Source organism: Hippocampus bargibanti, linkage group LG04 (genome assembly GCF_051943395.1).
Source record: "Hippocampus bargibanti isolate YZ-2025 linkage group LG04, ASM5194339v1, whole genome shotgun sequence".
Lineage (NCBI taxonomy): Eukaryota > Metazoa > Chordata > Actinopteri > Syngnathiformes > Syngnathidae > Hippocampus > Hippocampus bargibanti.
The window spans coordinates 28,579,394-28,593,982 of NC_142737.1; the positions used below are offsets into that span (position 1 = coordinate 28,579,394).

Below are 14,589 nucleotides of genomic sequence, written 5' to 3' on the forward strand. Positions count from 1 at the left end.
TCCTCATAAAACAATTAAATCCTTCATTAAACCTATATGGTGGGGTGAGGTTCAATTTGGATCGTTCATACAATAGCCTGCTTAGGCAACATAGGATTAGTAATACCGATGAGGTGATACCAGTGGAAGTGGGACAATCAGGCCAGTTGTTAGTCAGAACAATAGGAACAATCACCGGAGCTGCAGGGAGTAGTCCTCTGCTCCCCCCCAACCTGAGAGCGGGCACCTATCATAGCAGAGTCCGCAGTTAACAATACATCTGCTGATGCACAAACTTGGACACATCATCAGTGTTGATTGCTAGAATCACTGGGTGTTTCGGGTCTTTCAACAGACACCCTCCTCCAGGTGACCCGACCGGGGCCTTTGCAAGGCCCCGGCCTGTGTCCAAGTGGCATGCTACTGCTCCATGCCCCCACGGCTCTCCCCTCCTCAACCAGAGCCATCTGGTGGCTCTTTCTGCTGCCTCCATGTTGTTGCCTTTGGCTCTTCTTCGGTTTGCACCTGTTATGCCCAGTGTGCCATAGGCTTTGCTCAGGGAGTGGCTGGCAAATCCTCGACTGCCCACCTCCACCAGCATACACCTCGACCTCCAACCGTTCCTCCGACATTCCTCCACCAGCTCCTGGTACTTCTCCCTCTTCCTTTCCTGAGCCTCCTCCATCTTCTCCTCCCAGGGAACCGTCAGCTCCAGCAAGAAGAGTTGCTTTGTGGCCTCAGAGACCAAGATGATGTCAGGTCTCAACCTGGCCTGGGTGATGTGTGCTGGAAACTTCAGTTGCCTTTCCAGGTTAACGTCTGTGTAAGCTCTCAGTCGTACAGGAGTGGTCCATCGATGAGAAGGTTTCTTCAGCCGTCATCTGTACAAAAGTGAAGGTTTCGGACGTTTCGCCTCCTATCCAAGAGACTTCGTCAGCGAACTGAAGTCTGACTGGTCGTATCGGCCCCATTTATATATCCCTAATGTCCAGACCTAGTGGCGCCGGACACAGCTATGATAGGTCCCTACTCTCAGGTTGGGGGGGGCGCGGGACCCCCCCCTGTGGCCCCACTGATTGTTCCTACATTCCTGACTAACGATTGGCCTATTACCCCCACTCCCCCCGGTATCACCTCATCAGCATAACGACCCTCATCAGCATTGCGAAAGTTGCCTAACCTGTTTTGCCTGAGCAGGCTATTGTAAGAACGATCCAAATTGAACCTCACACCACCCGACCGGTTTAATGAAGGATTTTGTTGTTTTATAAGAATCACCTCTTTTACCCCCCTTTCAAACCATCTATGTTCTTTCGCTAAGATTTTAACCTCATTGTCGTCAAATGAGTGGTTAGTAGCTTTTAGGTGCAAATGTACTGCCGATTGAGGCCCACTAGTATTATCCCTGCGATGTTGATAAAGTCTTTTTTTGAGAATTTGTTGAGTCTCCCCAATGTACTGCTCTTTACAATTTTCATTCTTACAATGTATGGAATAAACTACATTACTTTGTTTTTCATTTGGTAGCCTATCTTTTGGATGCACTAATTTTTGCCTTAACGTGTTTATCGGTTTGAAATAAGTAGGAATTTTATGTTGCCAAAGGACTCTTTGTAATTTTTCAGAAACTCCTGCAATGTACGGTACTGCTACTCCTCTCCTTTTAGAATCTTGAGAATTATTGGTTTCGTTCGCTATTCTTTCTTTCTGACATTTGTTGAATGACCACTGAGGGTACCCACAGTTAGTGAGTGCTCTCCTGATATGTTTTGACTCCTTTTCTCTACCTTCAGTGCTAGTTGGTATTAGTTTAGCCCTATGCTGGAGGGTTCTGATAACTCCTAGTTTATGTTGTAAAGGGTGGTTAGAGTCAAAAAGTAAGTATTGGTCAGTGTGCACAGTGTCAGAAAGAAAGAATAGCGAACGAAACCAATAATTCTCAAGATTCTAAAAGGAGAGGAGTAGCAGTACCGTACATTGCAGGAGTTTCTGAAAAATTACAAAGAGTCCTTTGGCAACATAAAATTCCTACTTATTTCAAACCGATAAACACGTTAAGGCAAAAATTGCACACTGACCAATACTTACTTTTTGACTCTAACCACCCTTTACAACATAAACTAGGAGTTATCAGAACCCTCCAGCATAGGGCTAAACTAATACCAACTAGCACTGAAGGTAGAGAAAAGGAGTCAAAACATATCAGGAGAGCACTCACTAACTGTGGGTACCCTCAGTGGTCATTCAACAAATGTCAGAAAGAAAGAATAGCGAACGAAACCAATAATTCTCAAGATTCTAAAAGGAGAGGAGTAGCAGTACCGTACATTGCAGGAGTTTCTGAAAAATTACAAAGAGTCCTTTGGCAACATAAAATTCCTACTTATTTCAAACCGATAAACACGTTAAGGCAAAAATTAGTGCATCCAAAAGATAGGCTACCAAATGAAAAACAAAGTAATGTAGTTTATTCCATACATTGTAAGAATGAAAATTGTAAAGAGCAGTACATTGGGGAGACTCAACAAATTCTCAAAAAAAGACTTTATCAACATCGCAGGGATAATACTAGTGGGCCTCAATCGGCAGTACATTTGCACCTAAAAGCTACTAACCACTCATTTGACGACAATGAGGTTAAAATCTTAGCGAAAGAACATAGATGGTTTGAAAGGGGGGTAAAAGAGGCGATTCTTATAAAACAACAAAATCCTTCATTAAACCGGTCGGGTGGTGTGAGGTTCAATTTGGATCGTTCTTACAATAGCCTGCTCAGGCAAAACAGGTTAGGCAACTTTCGCAATGCTGATGAGGGTCGTTATGCTGATGAGGTGATACCGGGGGGAGTGGGGGTAATAGGCCAATCGTTAGTCAGGAATGTAGGAACAATCAGTGGGGCCACAGGGGGGGGTCCCGCGCCCCCCCCAACCTGAGAGTAGGGACCTATCATAGCTGTGTCCGGCGCCACTAGGTCTGGACATTAGGGATATATAAATGGGGCCGATACGACCAGTCAGACTTCAGTTCGCTGACGAAGTCTCTTGGATAGGAGGCGAAACGTCCGAAACCTTCACTTTTGTACAGATGACGGCTGAAGAAACCTTCTCATCGACTTTCCAGGTTAACTGTCATCACCCAGTCTCGGGCCGTGGAGAGCAAACCAGTAGAGTGGTTGCTTGCTGTATTCAACCTCTATCCTTCTTTGACAAAGTGAATGGTCTTCGCAGTGGCTCGGGTGTCACGGCTTGCCGCAATCCCCTTGCTGATTGCTTCAGCGATGGATTTGAGGACCTGGTCATGCCTCCACCGATACCGACCCTCGCCCAGGGCCTTGGGGCAGCTGCTCAGGATGTGTTCCAGAGTCCCAATCTTGGAACACAGGGGGCATGCTGGTGTTTCTGTGGTGCCCCAAGTGCACAGATTAGATGGGCTTGGAAGGACATCGTACACCCCCTGAATCAAGAACTTGATCCTCTGTGGGTTCCATGACCAGATGTCCTTCCAGGTGATGCGGCGCTCCATATATATATATATATATATATATATATATATATATATATATATATATATATATATATATATATATATATATATATATATATATATATATATATATATATATATATATATATATATATATATATATATATATATATATATATATATATATATATATATATATGAGACTTCAAGACGGCGCCGCGAGAGTGGCTGCCTTTCCAGCAGCTCATGTATTTTGTTTTTCTACTTACATTCCTTTCATCACTTTGCTGCTGTGAAATGTAAATTTCTCCACTGTGAGACTAATAAAGGCATATCCAATCTAATCCAATCCAATCCATATATATATATATATATATATATATATATATATATATATATATATATATATATATATATATATATATATATATATATATATATATATATATATATATATATATATATATATATATATATATATATATATATATATATATATATATAGGGATGGATGAAGTGGGAGCAGGCGATGGAGCGCCGCATCACCTGGAAGGACATCTGGTCATGGAACCCACAGAGGATCAAGTTCTTGATTCAGGGGGTGTACGATATATATATATATATATATATATATATATATATATATATATATATATATATATATATATATATATATATATATAAAATCCATTTTATTTTAAGCGCCTTTCAAAGCTCTCAAGGACACTTTACACTCACAGACAAGCTTAGATACAATAATAAATAAAAAACAATTGTAAATAGAATACAATAAATAAAATACAATTATGAATAGAAACTAGAGATAGAGCTACACATAATAGAATAGGTGGGTTTTCAAATGGGATTTGAAGGTGGGAAGAGAATCGATGTTGCGAATGTTGGGAGGAAGTAAGTTCCAGAGTTTGGGGGCAGAGCAACTGAAAGCTCTGTCCCCCATCGTGCTGAGAAGGGCAGGGGCGGGTGGGCACACAGAGGTGGAGGGAGGAAGTGGATCTGAAGGAATGAGATTGAATAGAAATTTGAAGAAGGCCAGATAGGTATGGGCGGGCAAGGTTATGGATGGCTTTGAATGTAAACAGAAGTATTTTGAATTTGATCCAATGTTTAACAGGGAGCCAGTGGAGCTCTTGGAGGATGGGCTGATGTGGTGAAAGGATGAGGTTCTGGTGATGATCCGGGCTGAAGAAGTCTGGACTAGTTGAAGTTTGTGGAGAAGTTTCTGAGGGACACCACCAGACTCAGAATCATCTTTATTGCCAAGTATGTCGAACACACAAGGAATTAGTTTCCGGTAGAACACGCTGCACTAGTATCATCATCAAAAAAATTGCAGAGGCACTATACAGTTCCATTTGGGCTACTGTTCAATTAGTTAATGGCTTGGGGGAAAAAGCTATTTAAATGTCTGCTGGATTTGGTGCGCATGGATCGGTAGAAGTGAATTGCAATAGTCAATCCGGGAGGTGACAAGACTATGAACAAGGATAGCATATACGTATACTGTTCTTCAATAAACATAATATGCATAGTTTTGCCATGTGGGAGGGAATCGAAGTAGCCGGAAAAAAAAACATTGCAATCATGGAAAAAAGACCATCAGAATCAGAATCATCTTTATTGCCAAGTATGTAGAACACACAAGGAATTTGTTTCCGGTCGAACACGCCATTGCACCTACCTGGCAATCATATCCTGCTGAAAATGTGATCAATTCTCATTATTGTTTTTGTGTGTTTAATGTAGATGAAATGATAGGTTCCCACAATTTTCTTTGTACAAAAGAAACATATGAGAAAGGTTTTGGTCTCTTCTTTTATCTTTTTCTATTTTAGGTCATGGTATGGTGGTTTACGCACACGGTATGGTGGTTTTCGCTCGTAACTAGTCACATCAGGAAAACGAGTTACTGCCCCTGTGAGGACATGATGGTGCATGACGATGTACAAGAGGCCCCGTGTGAGCAAGACCAAGTGGAATCATGTTAGCAAGAGGATAGCTTTTGTTTTCCACGAGGTGCTGGGCCTGAGGGAGCACATGGTCATCTGAATTGTCATTGTTCATCATCACAGCAATCGTCAACATCCTTGTTCCAAAGTAACAACAAGGCAACATTCTGGGACAAAGTTCATAAGGGACAGCCTCAGAGTGTTACATTCATCAAATTTGAATTGTTTGCTCACCGTAATCAATGGCTGATTATATTAAGTGTGTCTAAGAAGACTGAGATATAGAATAAATGAAGAGCACATGCGTCAAAGCACCCCACCCTGTTTCATTCAGCTCTTGAGTTTTACCAATGCCTCACTCCAGAGTTGCTTGAAATAGGAACGGATTTGGGGAATTTAAAATATGCTGCCAAGAAATCACACTGCTGTGCTCCTCAGTGCAGATTGGAATCGAGATCAAAGTGAGCACAGAGACGACAATATCACAGAGCTAAATGCGGGTCATGTGAATTTTGTTATTTGGAAATCGTAAGATTCGAGTCATAGGTCATTATCTCCAACATCGGAGGTGGGCAAGGCTGTCTGGTTGTCACTCATAATTTACTGGTCGATCATAGATTCAGGTTCACAACAAACTTTTTTGACACTGAATTTTTATTCATACAACAGGTTTTAATTACATATTTACTAATAAAGTCTTTACCTTGTAAAATTGTGTTGCATTTGCTATATGTGAAACTTTTAGCTGCTGCTGAAATTTGACCAAAAGAACACCATGCAATCCTGTTAGAATGAGGCCGATAGTGGGTAAAGGTCCAATGTGGGGAATACAAGACGTGTGAATATTATGGCCACAACCGGTCTTCCATAACCATCCATATTTCATCTAAATTTGAAGTCTGACATAGCAACAGCTGAAAAGGAATGGGACAAAGTATAAGCTGCTCGATGCTTAATTATTATGTAAATCCATACAGCAGATGAAGACAAAAGGGACAGTGAAGAACTCAGAAAGCTTATTTTATTTCCTGATCCTGCAGGTAGTGTGGAGAGGTGCACCAAGCATGTTATTGAAAATTACTACTGTCTGTCCTGCACACTTCTCACTTCAGGCCCATTTGGTGCTTTATAATGCTAAAAAAGTAAACTTTCCTGGTTGATTGCATTTAAAGTTTACCAAGACAGTCAACTTGAGTCTGTATGATGCGATGATGTACTATCACCAGAGCTGAAAAAATTCTAGACCTGGTGTTTCATTGAAATGAGAAAAATAGTTGATCTTAATAGTAATCATAAATTCAGATACAAAAAAACAAAAACAAATTCTACCTCCTAGAAACATGTCTACATGGTCATTTTTGTTTCTGGTAATATGACAAATGTCTAAAAGCATATCTAATGTTAAAAGATAAAACGCCTTGTCAGGCGGAATTGGAATAAATGCAACAGAGTAATGGAAAAGTGCTTCGGCATCGGATGGACTCCAAGATAAAAGTCACTTGTTAAATTGGGCGAAAATTTCTCTCCTGGAGAATGAATCTGAAAGCAGATATAATCTTATTGGTTGAGTTCAATGGCCAAGGACAGAAACAATCAGCTTTTGCTGTGTGAAACGTTGGCCGTTTATTTAAAGGAAGATTAGAAACGCAGCTGCCATGTCACAATGTTTCTACTCAAAGGGCTTGTAGGCCAGACAAAAAATCAGATAGAATTTTAATTCCTCGAAATAGATTCAGCTCATCCTTAAATTGACCTGAAAAGACTATACAGCACTGGGCTGACCCTGGTGTTGGTTTTGATTTTTGAATAAAACTGTCAGATGTGTAAAAGCATATTCGGAAAATTATTGATAACAACCTAAAATTAATTTTAGATTTTTTTTCATAATTCTAGAAGTGGTCCAATGAACAACATACCTTTTCTATTTTGTCTATTATGAAGCGCACATGTTCAAGAATGATTGACTGCTGTGAAGTTGCAGAATTTCTGACTATTCTTCTTATCCAGCATATACTCAGTGACGGTGTGGATCTAAGCATGAACACAGTGTGGTTATCTGTCTCTATATGTGCCCTATGAATGAGCGACAACTCGTTCAGAGTGAAATTTTGCCTAAAGTCACCCGAGAGGCTGCTATGCACCACAACCTAGGGAAAAAGGTGCTGCAGATGGATGGATGGATTTAGTCCGATATTATGATTTTAAATAAGTGGTTTATTTTTTGTTTTGATTTAATGAATGCTCAGCGGCCTGTAAGTATATACGGAACAGAGTGGTTTTGTGGCACTAAAGCTGTTAACTTCATCTGTGCTGCAATTTGACGTGCTTCTTGTCTTCTCAATTTTCACCCTCTTCGGTCAAAATAGTTCATGACCATTATTTAATTCTCTTTCTATCACTGGATGGTCATGATGTGTTCTGTTTTTGGCAAAATGCTATGTCTGATATTTCACTACTCAAATAGCCAGCCTGCTGACATTTCATGAATGAACTTAATATATTTACATGACCTCTGCCTGTTTACCGTCAACTCAACCTGTAAGATTACATCCATCGTCTCCACCTAGTCAACAGCGAGATTGGCTCTTTGAATAACATGCATTGAAACTGGAAGTTATGGTCCATCCTCGGTCTTCTTCGGAAAAAGAACCTATAAAATACGGAGCACTTCCGTTCCATAAAAGCAGGCACATTGTGAGCTGACTGTTTTCACTGGTCAACAAAGTTAACGCGATAAGTCATCTGATGGCCATTGTCCCAGGCATACAAAACCCTCTCTTTAGGATTATAATCAATTTGTGTGGTGAATGAATACTCATTAGTAAAGGCCAGACGTGGAATGGCCTCTGTGTTGGTATGGGTGTCGTAAGCATAGCGCACTTCCCCTTCCTTCTGGTTGTACACATTGACAGCATACAAGACACCACATATGATGAAACAGTTGCCATAAGAGTTCCGCTTGAGACCTGTCCTCCAGGTGGTTTCCTTTTTTAAGGACAGGTCTCCAGGATCAAGTTTACTAATGACAATCACTTCTTGTTGGTTGTAGTCATAGTCTATTGAGGGATAGATCACCCACAGTCCACTTTCATCCACTGCAAAGTCAATATCAGAGTGACCTCTCCATTTCCATGGGGTGGTGTCCTCGTAAACCACATCATGCAACAGTGTCCAGGCAGCCACGTATCGCATTTTCAGGTCATACTTGATGATGTTCTTTGTGAAGGCTCTATTGTAGTAGAAGGCTCCATTGTAAACCACATGGCCCGTACCAATCCAATTGTAAGGAAGTTTGAAAAGGTTGCTCCAGCGACCTACAGCGGGAAAAACATTGCATTAAAATATGATACAAAAATAATATTTTACATATGAGGTGCAAACTTCGAATACATTGTGAAGTACTGGTGTATTTAACAAATTAATATAATATACATCAATATAAATATAAAGGTGTATAGTTTAATCATATAAAGTGTATAGTTTAGTCATATAAAGTATATTTTGGATTTTCTACACTACATCAGTTCATAGCTATGCTACACTGACCAATGACAAGACAAGCCATGTGTGTTGCTTTATACCAGGGGTGCTCAACCAATTGATCGCGATCGGACGAGAGCCCACGGCCTGTGAGGGGTTTATAGAGAAATGGCGGAAAATAGATTTGTATGTAAAAAAAAAAGCAGGTAACCTTGATGCTATGATGGTTCATGACCCCAATCACTGGAAATGATTTGTGGTCAGCAGCCGACAATTGCAGCTTGAAATCAGAGCTTTTGTGGTATATGTACAAATGTTTCTCATTCATTTTGCTTCATCTATAACCGATAGCACTGTTGAAGAATGGGATTCTGGAGCTACAGGAGAACATCATTTTAAACTGGTAAAATTGAGCTGTGATAGTCATGTTCATGCATTTAACACAGTGTGTGTGCTTCACATGATTCTGTGTCAGATCTCTCACAAAAGCTGGCAGTGATTTCCTTAACAGAAACTCAAACTGTTCTATGTTATGAATCTACGTTATTTTTCTGTTTCGTTCATTTCAGGTGCCATCAGTCAAATTAACTCATTCACTGCCAGACTTTTTTTCTTTCGGATTTTCCCTTCATGGGTCGCCACAGCTAATCAGTGTCTTCCATCTAACCCGGTTTTGTGCATCCTCTTCTCTCACACCAGCTAACTTCGTGTCCTCTTTGACAACATCCATAAACCTCCTTTGAGGTCTTCCTTTCGGTCTCCTGCCTGGCAGTTCAAGGCTCAGCATCCTTCTTCCGATATAGTCACTCTCTCTCCTTTGGACATGTCCAAACCATCTCAGTCTGGCCTCTCTGACTTTCTTCCAAAGCCTCGAATATGAGTTGTCCCTCTAATATATTCATTCCTGATCCTATCCAACCTGGACTCCCACCTCAACATCTCCATCTTTGCTACCTCCAGCTCTGCTTCCTGTCTTTTCTTCAGTGGCACTGTCTCCAGTCCAAACATCATGGCTGATCTCATCACCGTTTTATACACATTTCCATTCATCCAAGCCAAAACCCTTGCACCACACATCACACCTGACATTTTCCTAAAGCTGTACCAGCCTGCCTGGACACGCTTCTTCACTTTTTTTCCACACTCTCCATTGCGCTGGACAGTTAACCCCAAGTACTTAAAATCATCCACCTTCTTTATCTCATTTTCCAGTAACCTCACTCTTGTACTCGGGTCCCTCATTTAACCACATATATCTTGCTGCGACTGATCTTCATTCCTCTACTTTCATGGGCAAACTTCCACCTCTCTAGTTTGTAACCCACCAGTTCCCTGCTCTCGCTACAGATCACAATGTCATCTGTAAAAATCATCGTCCAAGGAGATTCTTGTCAAAAATCGTCTGTCAGCCTGTCCATCACCATAGCGAAAAAGAAGGTGTTCAGAGCTGACCCCTGATGAAGTCCCACTTCACCTTGAATTGCTCCGTCACACCGACAACACCGACAGCACACCTCACAACTGTCTTACAGTCATAATACATGTCTTGCACCACTCTGACATACTTTTTTTGTCACTCCGGACTTCCTCATGCAATACCACAGCTCTTCTCTGGGCACCCTGTCATACGCTTTTTCCAGATCTAAAAGACACAATGCAATTCCTTCTGACCTTCTGTGTACTTCTTTATCCATCCATCCATCCATCCATCCATCCATCCATCCATCCATCTTCTGCCGCTTATCCGGGGTCGGGTCGCGGGGGCAGCAGCTTCAGTAGGGAAGCCCAGACTTCCCTCTCCCCAGCCACTTCTTCCAGCTCGTCCTGGCGGATCCCGAGGCGTTCCCATGCCAGCTCGGAGACATAGTCTCTCCAGCGTGTTCTGGGTCGTCCCCGGGGTCTCCTGCCAGTGGGACATGCCCGGAACACCTCGCGAGGGAGACGTCCCGGGGGCATCCTAATCAGATGCCCGAGCCACCTCATCTGGCTCCTCTCGATGTGGAGGAGAAGCGGCTCGACTTTGAGCCCCTCCCGGATGACCGAGCTTCTCACCTTATCTCTAAGGGAGAGCCCGGGCACCCGACGGAGAAAGCTCATTTCGGCCGCTTGCATCCGGGATCTCGTTCTTTCGGACACAACCCATAGCTCGTGACCATAGATGAGGGTTGGGACGTAGATCGACCGGTAGATTGAGAGCTTTGCTTTTTGGCTCAGCTCCTTCTTCACCACGACAGATCGGTACAAAGTCCGCATCACGGCAGACGCCGCACCGATCCGCCTGTCGACCTCTTGATCCCTTTCACCCTCACTCGTGAACAAGACACCCAGATACTTAAACTCCTCCACTTGAGGCAAAATCTCGTCCCCGACCCGGAGAGGGCACTCCACCCTTTTCCGACTGAGAACCATTGTCTCAGATTTGGAGGTGCTGATTCTCATCCCAGCCGCTTCACATTCGGCTGCGAAACGCTCCAGCGAAAGTTGGAGAGCTCCACTTGAAGGCCCCAACAGTACAACATCATCTGCAAAAAGCAGAGATGCTATACTGAGGCTACCAAAACGGAAACCTTCAACGCTTCGGCTGCGCCTAGAAATTCTGTCCATAAAGGTTATGAACAGAATCGGTGACAAAGGGCAGCCTTGGCGGAGCCCAACCCTCACTGGAAACGATTCCGACTTACTGCCGGCAATGCGAACCAGACTCTGACATCGGTCATATAGGGACCGAACGGTCCGTATCAGCCGCTCCTGTACCCCATACTCCCGAAGTACCCTCCACAGAACTCCACGAGGGACACGGTCAAACGCTTTCTCCAAGTCTACAAAACACATGTAGAGTGGTTGGGCGAATTCCCATGCGCCCTCGAGGACCCTGCTAAGGGTGTAGAGCTGGTCCACTGTTCCGCGGCTGGGACGAAAACCACACTGTTCCTCCTCAATCTGAGGCTCGACTTTCCGACGGACCCGCCCCTCTAGGACCCCTGAATAGACCTTTCCAGGGAGGCTGAGGAGTGTGATCCCTCTGTAGTTGGAACACACCCTCCGGTCCCCCTTTTTAAAAAGGGGGACCACCACCCCGGTCTGCCAATCCAGAGGCACTCTCCCCGATGACCACGCAATGTTGCAGAGGTGTGTCAGCCAGGACAGCCCCACAACATCCAGAGCCTTTAGGAACTCCGGTCGGATCTCATCCACCCCCGGGGCCTTGCCACCGAGGAGCTTTTTAACCACTTCGGTGACTTCAGCCACAGAGATCGGAGAGCCCACCTCGGAGTCCCCAGACACTGCTTCCTCCAAGGAAGGCATGTTGGTGGAGTTCAGGAAGTCTTCAAAGTACTCTGCCAGCTTCACGACGTCTCGAGTCGAGGTCAGCAGCGCCCCATACTCACTGTACACAGTGTTAGTGGTGCACTGCTTTCCCCTCCTGAGACGGCGGCTGGTGGACCAGAATTTCCTCGAAGCGGTCCGCAAGTCGGCTTCCATGGCCTCACCGAACTCTTCCCATGCCCGTGTTTTTGCCTCGGCGACCACAGAGGCTGCATTCCGCTTGGCTAGTCGATACGTGTCAGCTGTCTCAGGAGTCCCACAGGCTATATAAGCCCGGTAGGACTCCTTCTTCAGCTTTACGGCATCCCTTACTACTGGTGTCCACCAGCGAGTACGGGGAGTGCCTCCACGACAGGCACCAACCACCTTACGGCCGCAACTCTGATTTGCCGCCTCAGCAAGGGAGGTACGGAACATGGTCCATTCGGACTCAATGTCCCCCACCTCCCCCAGGACATGTGTATAGTTCTGCCGGAGGTGGGAGTTGAAACTCCTTCTGACAGGGGATTCTGCCAGACGTTCCCAACAAACCCTCACAACACGTTTGGGTCTTCCAGGTCGGACTGGCATCTTCCCCCACCAACGGAGCCTAGTCACCACCAGGTGGTGATCAGTTGACAGCTCCGCCCCTCTCTTCACTCGAGTGTCCAAAACATGAGGCCGCAAATCCGATGATACAACTATAAAGTCAATCATCGAACTGCGACCAAGGGTGTCCTGGTGCCACGTGCACATATGGATACCCTTATGTTTGAATAAAGTGTTTGTTATAGACAATCCGTGTTGAGCACAGAAGTCTAATAACAAGACACCACTCCTGTTCTGATCGGGGGGGGGGCATTCCTCGCAATCACGCCCTTCCAGGTCCCACTGTCATTGCCCACATGAGCATTGAAATCGCCCAGCAGAACAAGGGAGTCCCCAGGGGGAGCGCTCTCCAGCACACCCCCTAAGGTCTCCAAAAAGGATGGGTACACTGAACTGCTGTTTGGTGCATATGCACAGACAACAGTCAGAACCCGTCCCCCCACCTGAAGGCGGAGGGAAGCAACCCTTTCGTCTACTGGGGTGAATCCCAATGTACAGGCGGCGAGTCGGGGGGGCAATAAGTATGCCGACACCTGCTCTACGCCTCTCACCGTGGGCAACTCCAGAGTGGAAGAGAGTCCAACCCCTCTCGAGAGGGCTGGTACCGGAACCCAGGCTGTGTGTGGAGGCAAGCCCAACTATGTCTAGTCGGAACTTTTCAACCTCGTGCACCAGCTCAGGCTCCTTCCCTGTAAGAGAGGTGACATTCCACGTCCCCAGAGCTAGCTTCTGCAGTCGAGGGTCGGACCGCCAGGGTCCCCGCCTTTGGCTGCTGCCCAGCTCACATTGCACCCGACCCCTCTGGCCCCTCCCATGGGTGGTGAGCCCTTGAGAAGGGGGACCCACGTTTCCTCTTCGGGCTGAGCCCGACCGGGCCCCATGGGTGTAGGCCCGGCCACCAGGCGCTCGCCAACGAGCCCCATCTCCAGGCCTGGCTCCAGAGAGAGGCCCCGGTGACCCGCGTCCGGGCAAGGGAAAACTAGATCCATTTGTCTTTCTCATCATACGGGGTCTTCTGAGTCGTACTTTGTCTGGTCCCTCACCCAGGACCTGTTTGCCATGGGTGACCCTACCAGGCATGAAGCCCCAGACAACCTAGCTCCTAGGATCATTGGGACACACAAACCCCTCCACCACGGTAAGGTGACAACTCATGGAGGGGTACTTCTCTATCAGCATTCTTAAATCAAACAATGCATCTGTTGTACTGTTTTTTTGGCATGAAGCCATTCTGCTGCTCACAAATGTTCACTTCTGCTCTTAGTCTAGCTCATCAAATTTATTCCTGTGTACAACTCTGCACATCTCCGTTATTTTTAAAAATGGATACCATTACAATTCAACTCCATTCTTCAGGCATCTGCTCACCATCTAAGTAAGATCTTGTTGAACAACCCAGTCAGAAACACCGCTGCCACCTCTCCGAGACATTTCCATACCTCCATTGGTAAACCATCAGGCCCGAGTGCTTTTCCACCCTTTATCCTCTTCAGCACCCTCCTGAGGAGGGTGCTGGTCTCCAGTGAGGAGGTTCCTCCTCACTTCATCCTTGCTAATCTTTGTTACATCTTTGTGCACAACAGTCTCATCTTCTACTCTTTGTTCCATCTCATTTTCCTCATTCATCAATTCTTCAAAGTGCTCTGTCCATCTGGCCACCACACTACTGGCACCTGTTTAAACATTGCCATCTCTATCCTTAATCACCCTAACCTGCTGCAGGTCATTACCATCTTTATTTCTCTGTCTTGCAACCAGTAAACAT

The 14,589-nt window shown here is 44.9% G+C and overlaps 1 protein-coding gene across 1 annotated transcript in view; it reads right to left on the bottom strand.

The window, feature by feature from the left end:
* Nucleotides 1-6,432: 6,432 nt before the first annotated feature.
* The window catches only part of olfml2a (olfactomedin-like 2A), a 58,188-nt gene continuing 50,031 nt past the window's right edge, over nucleotides 6,433-14,589 (bottom strand). The window contains exon 8 of the mRNA XM_088995025.1: nucleotides 6,433-8,743. Within this exon, the coding sequence (XP_088851151.1) occupies nucleotides 8,139-8,743 (605 nt within the window). The 3' untranslated portion in view covers nucleotides 6,433-8,138. The remainder of the gene's footprint in view (nucleotides 8,744-14,589) is intronic.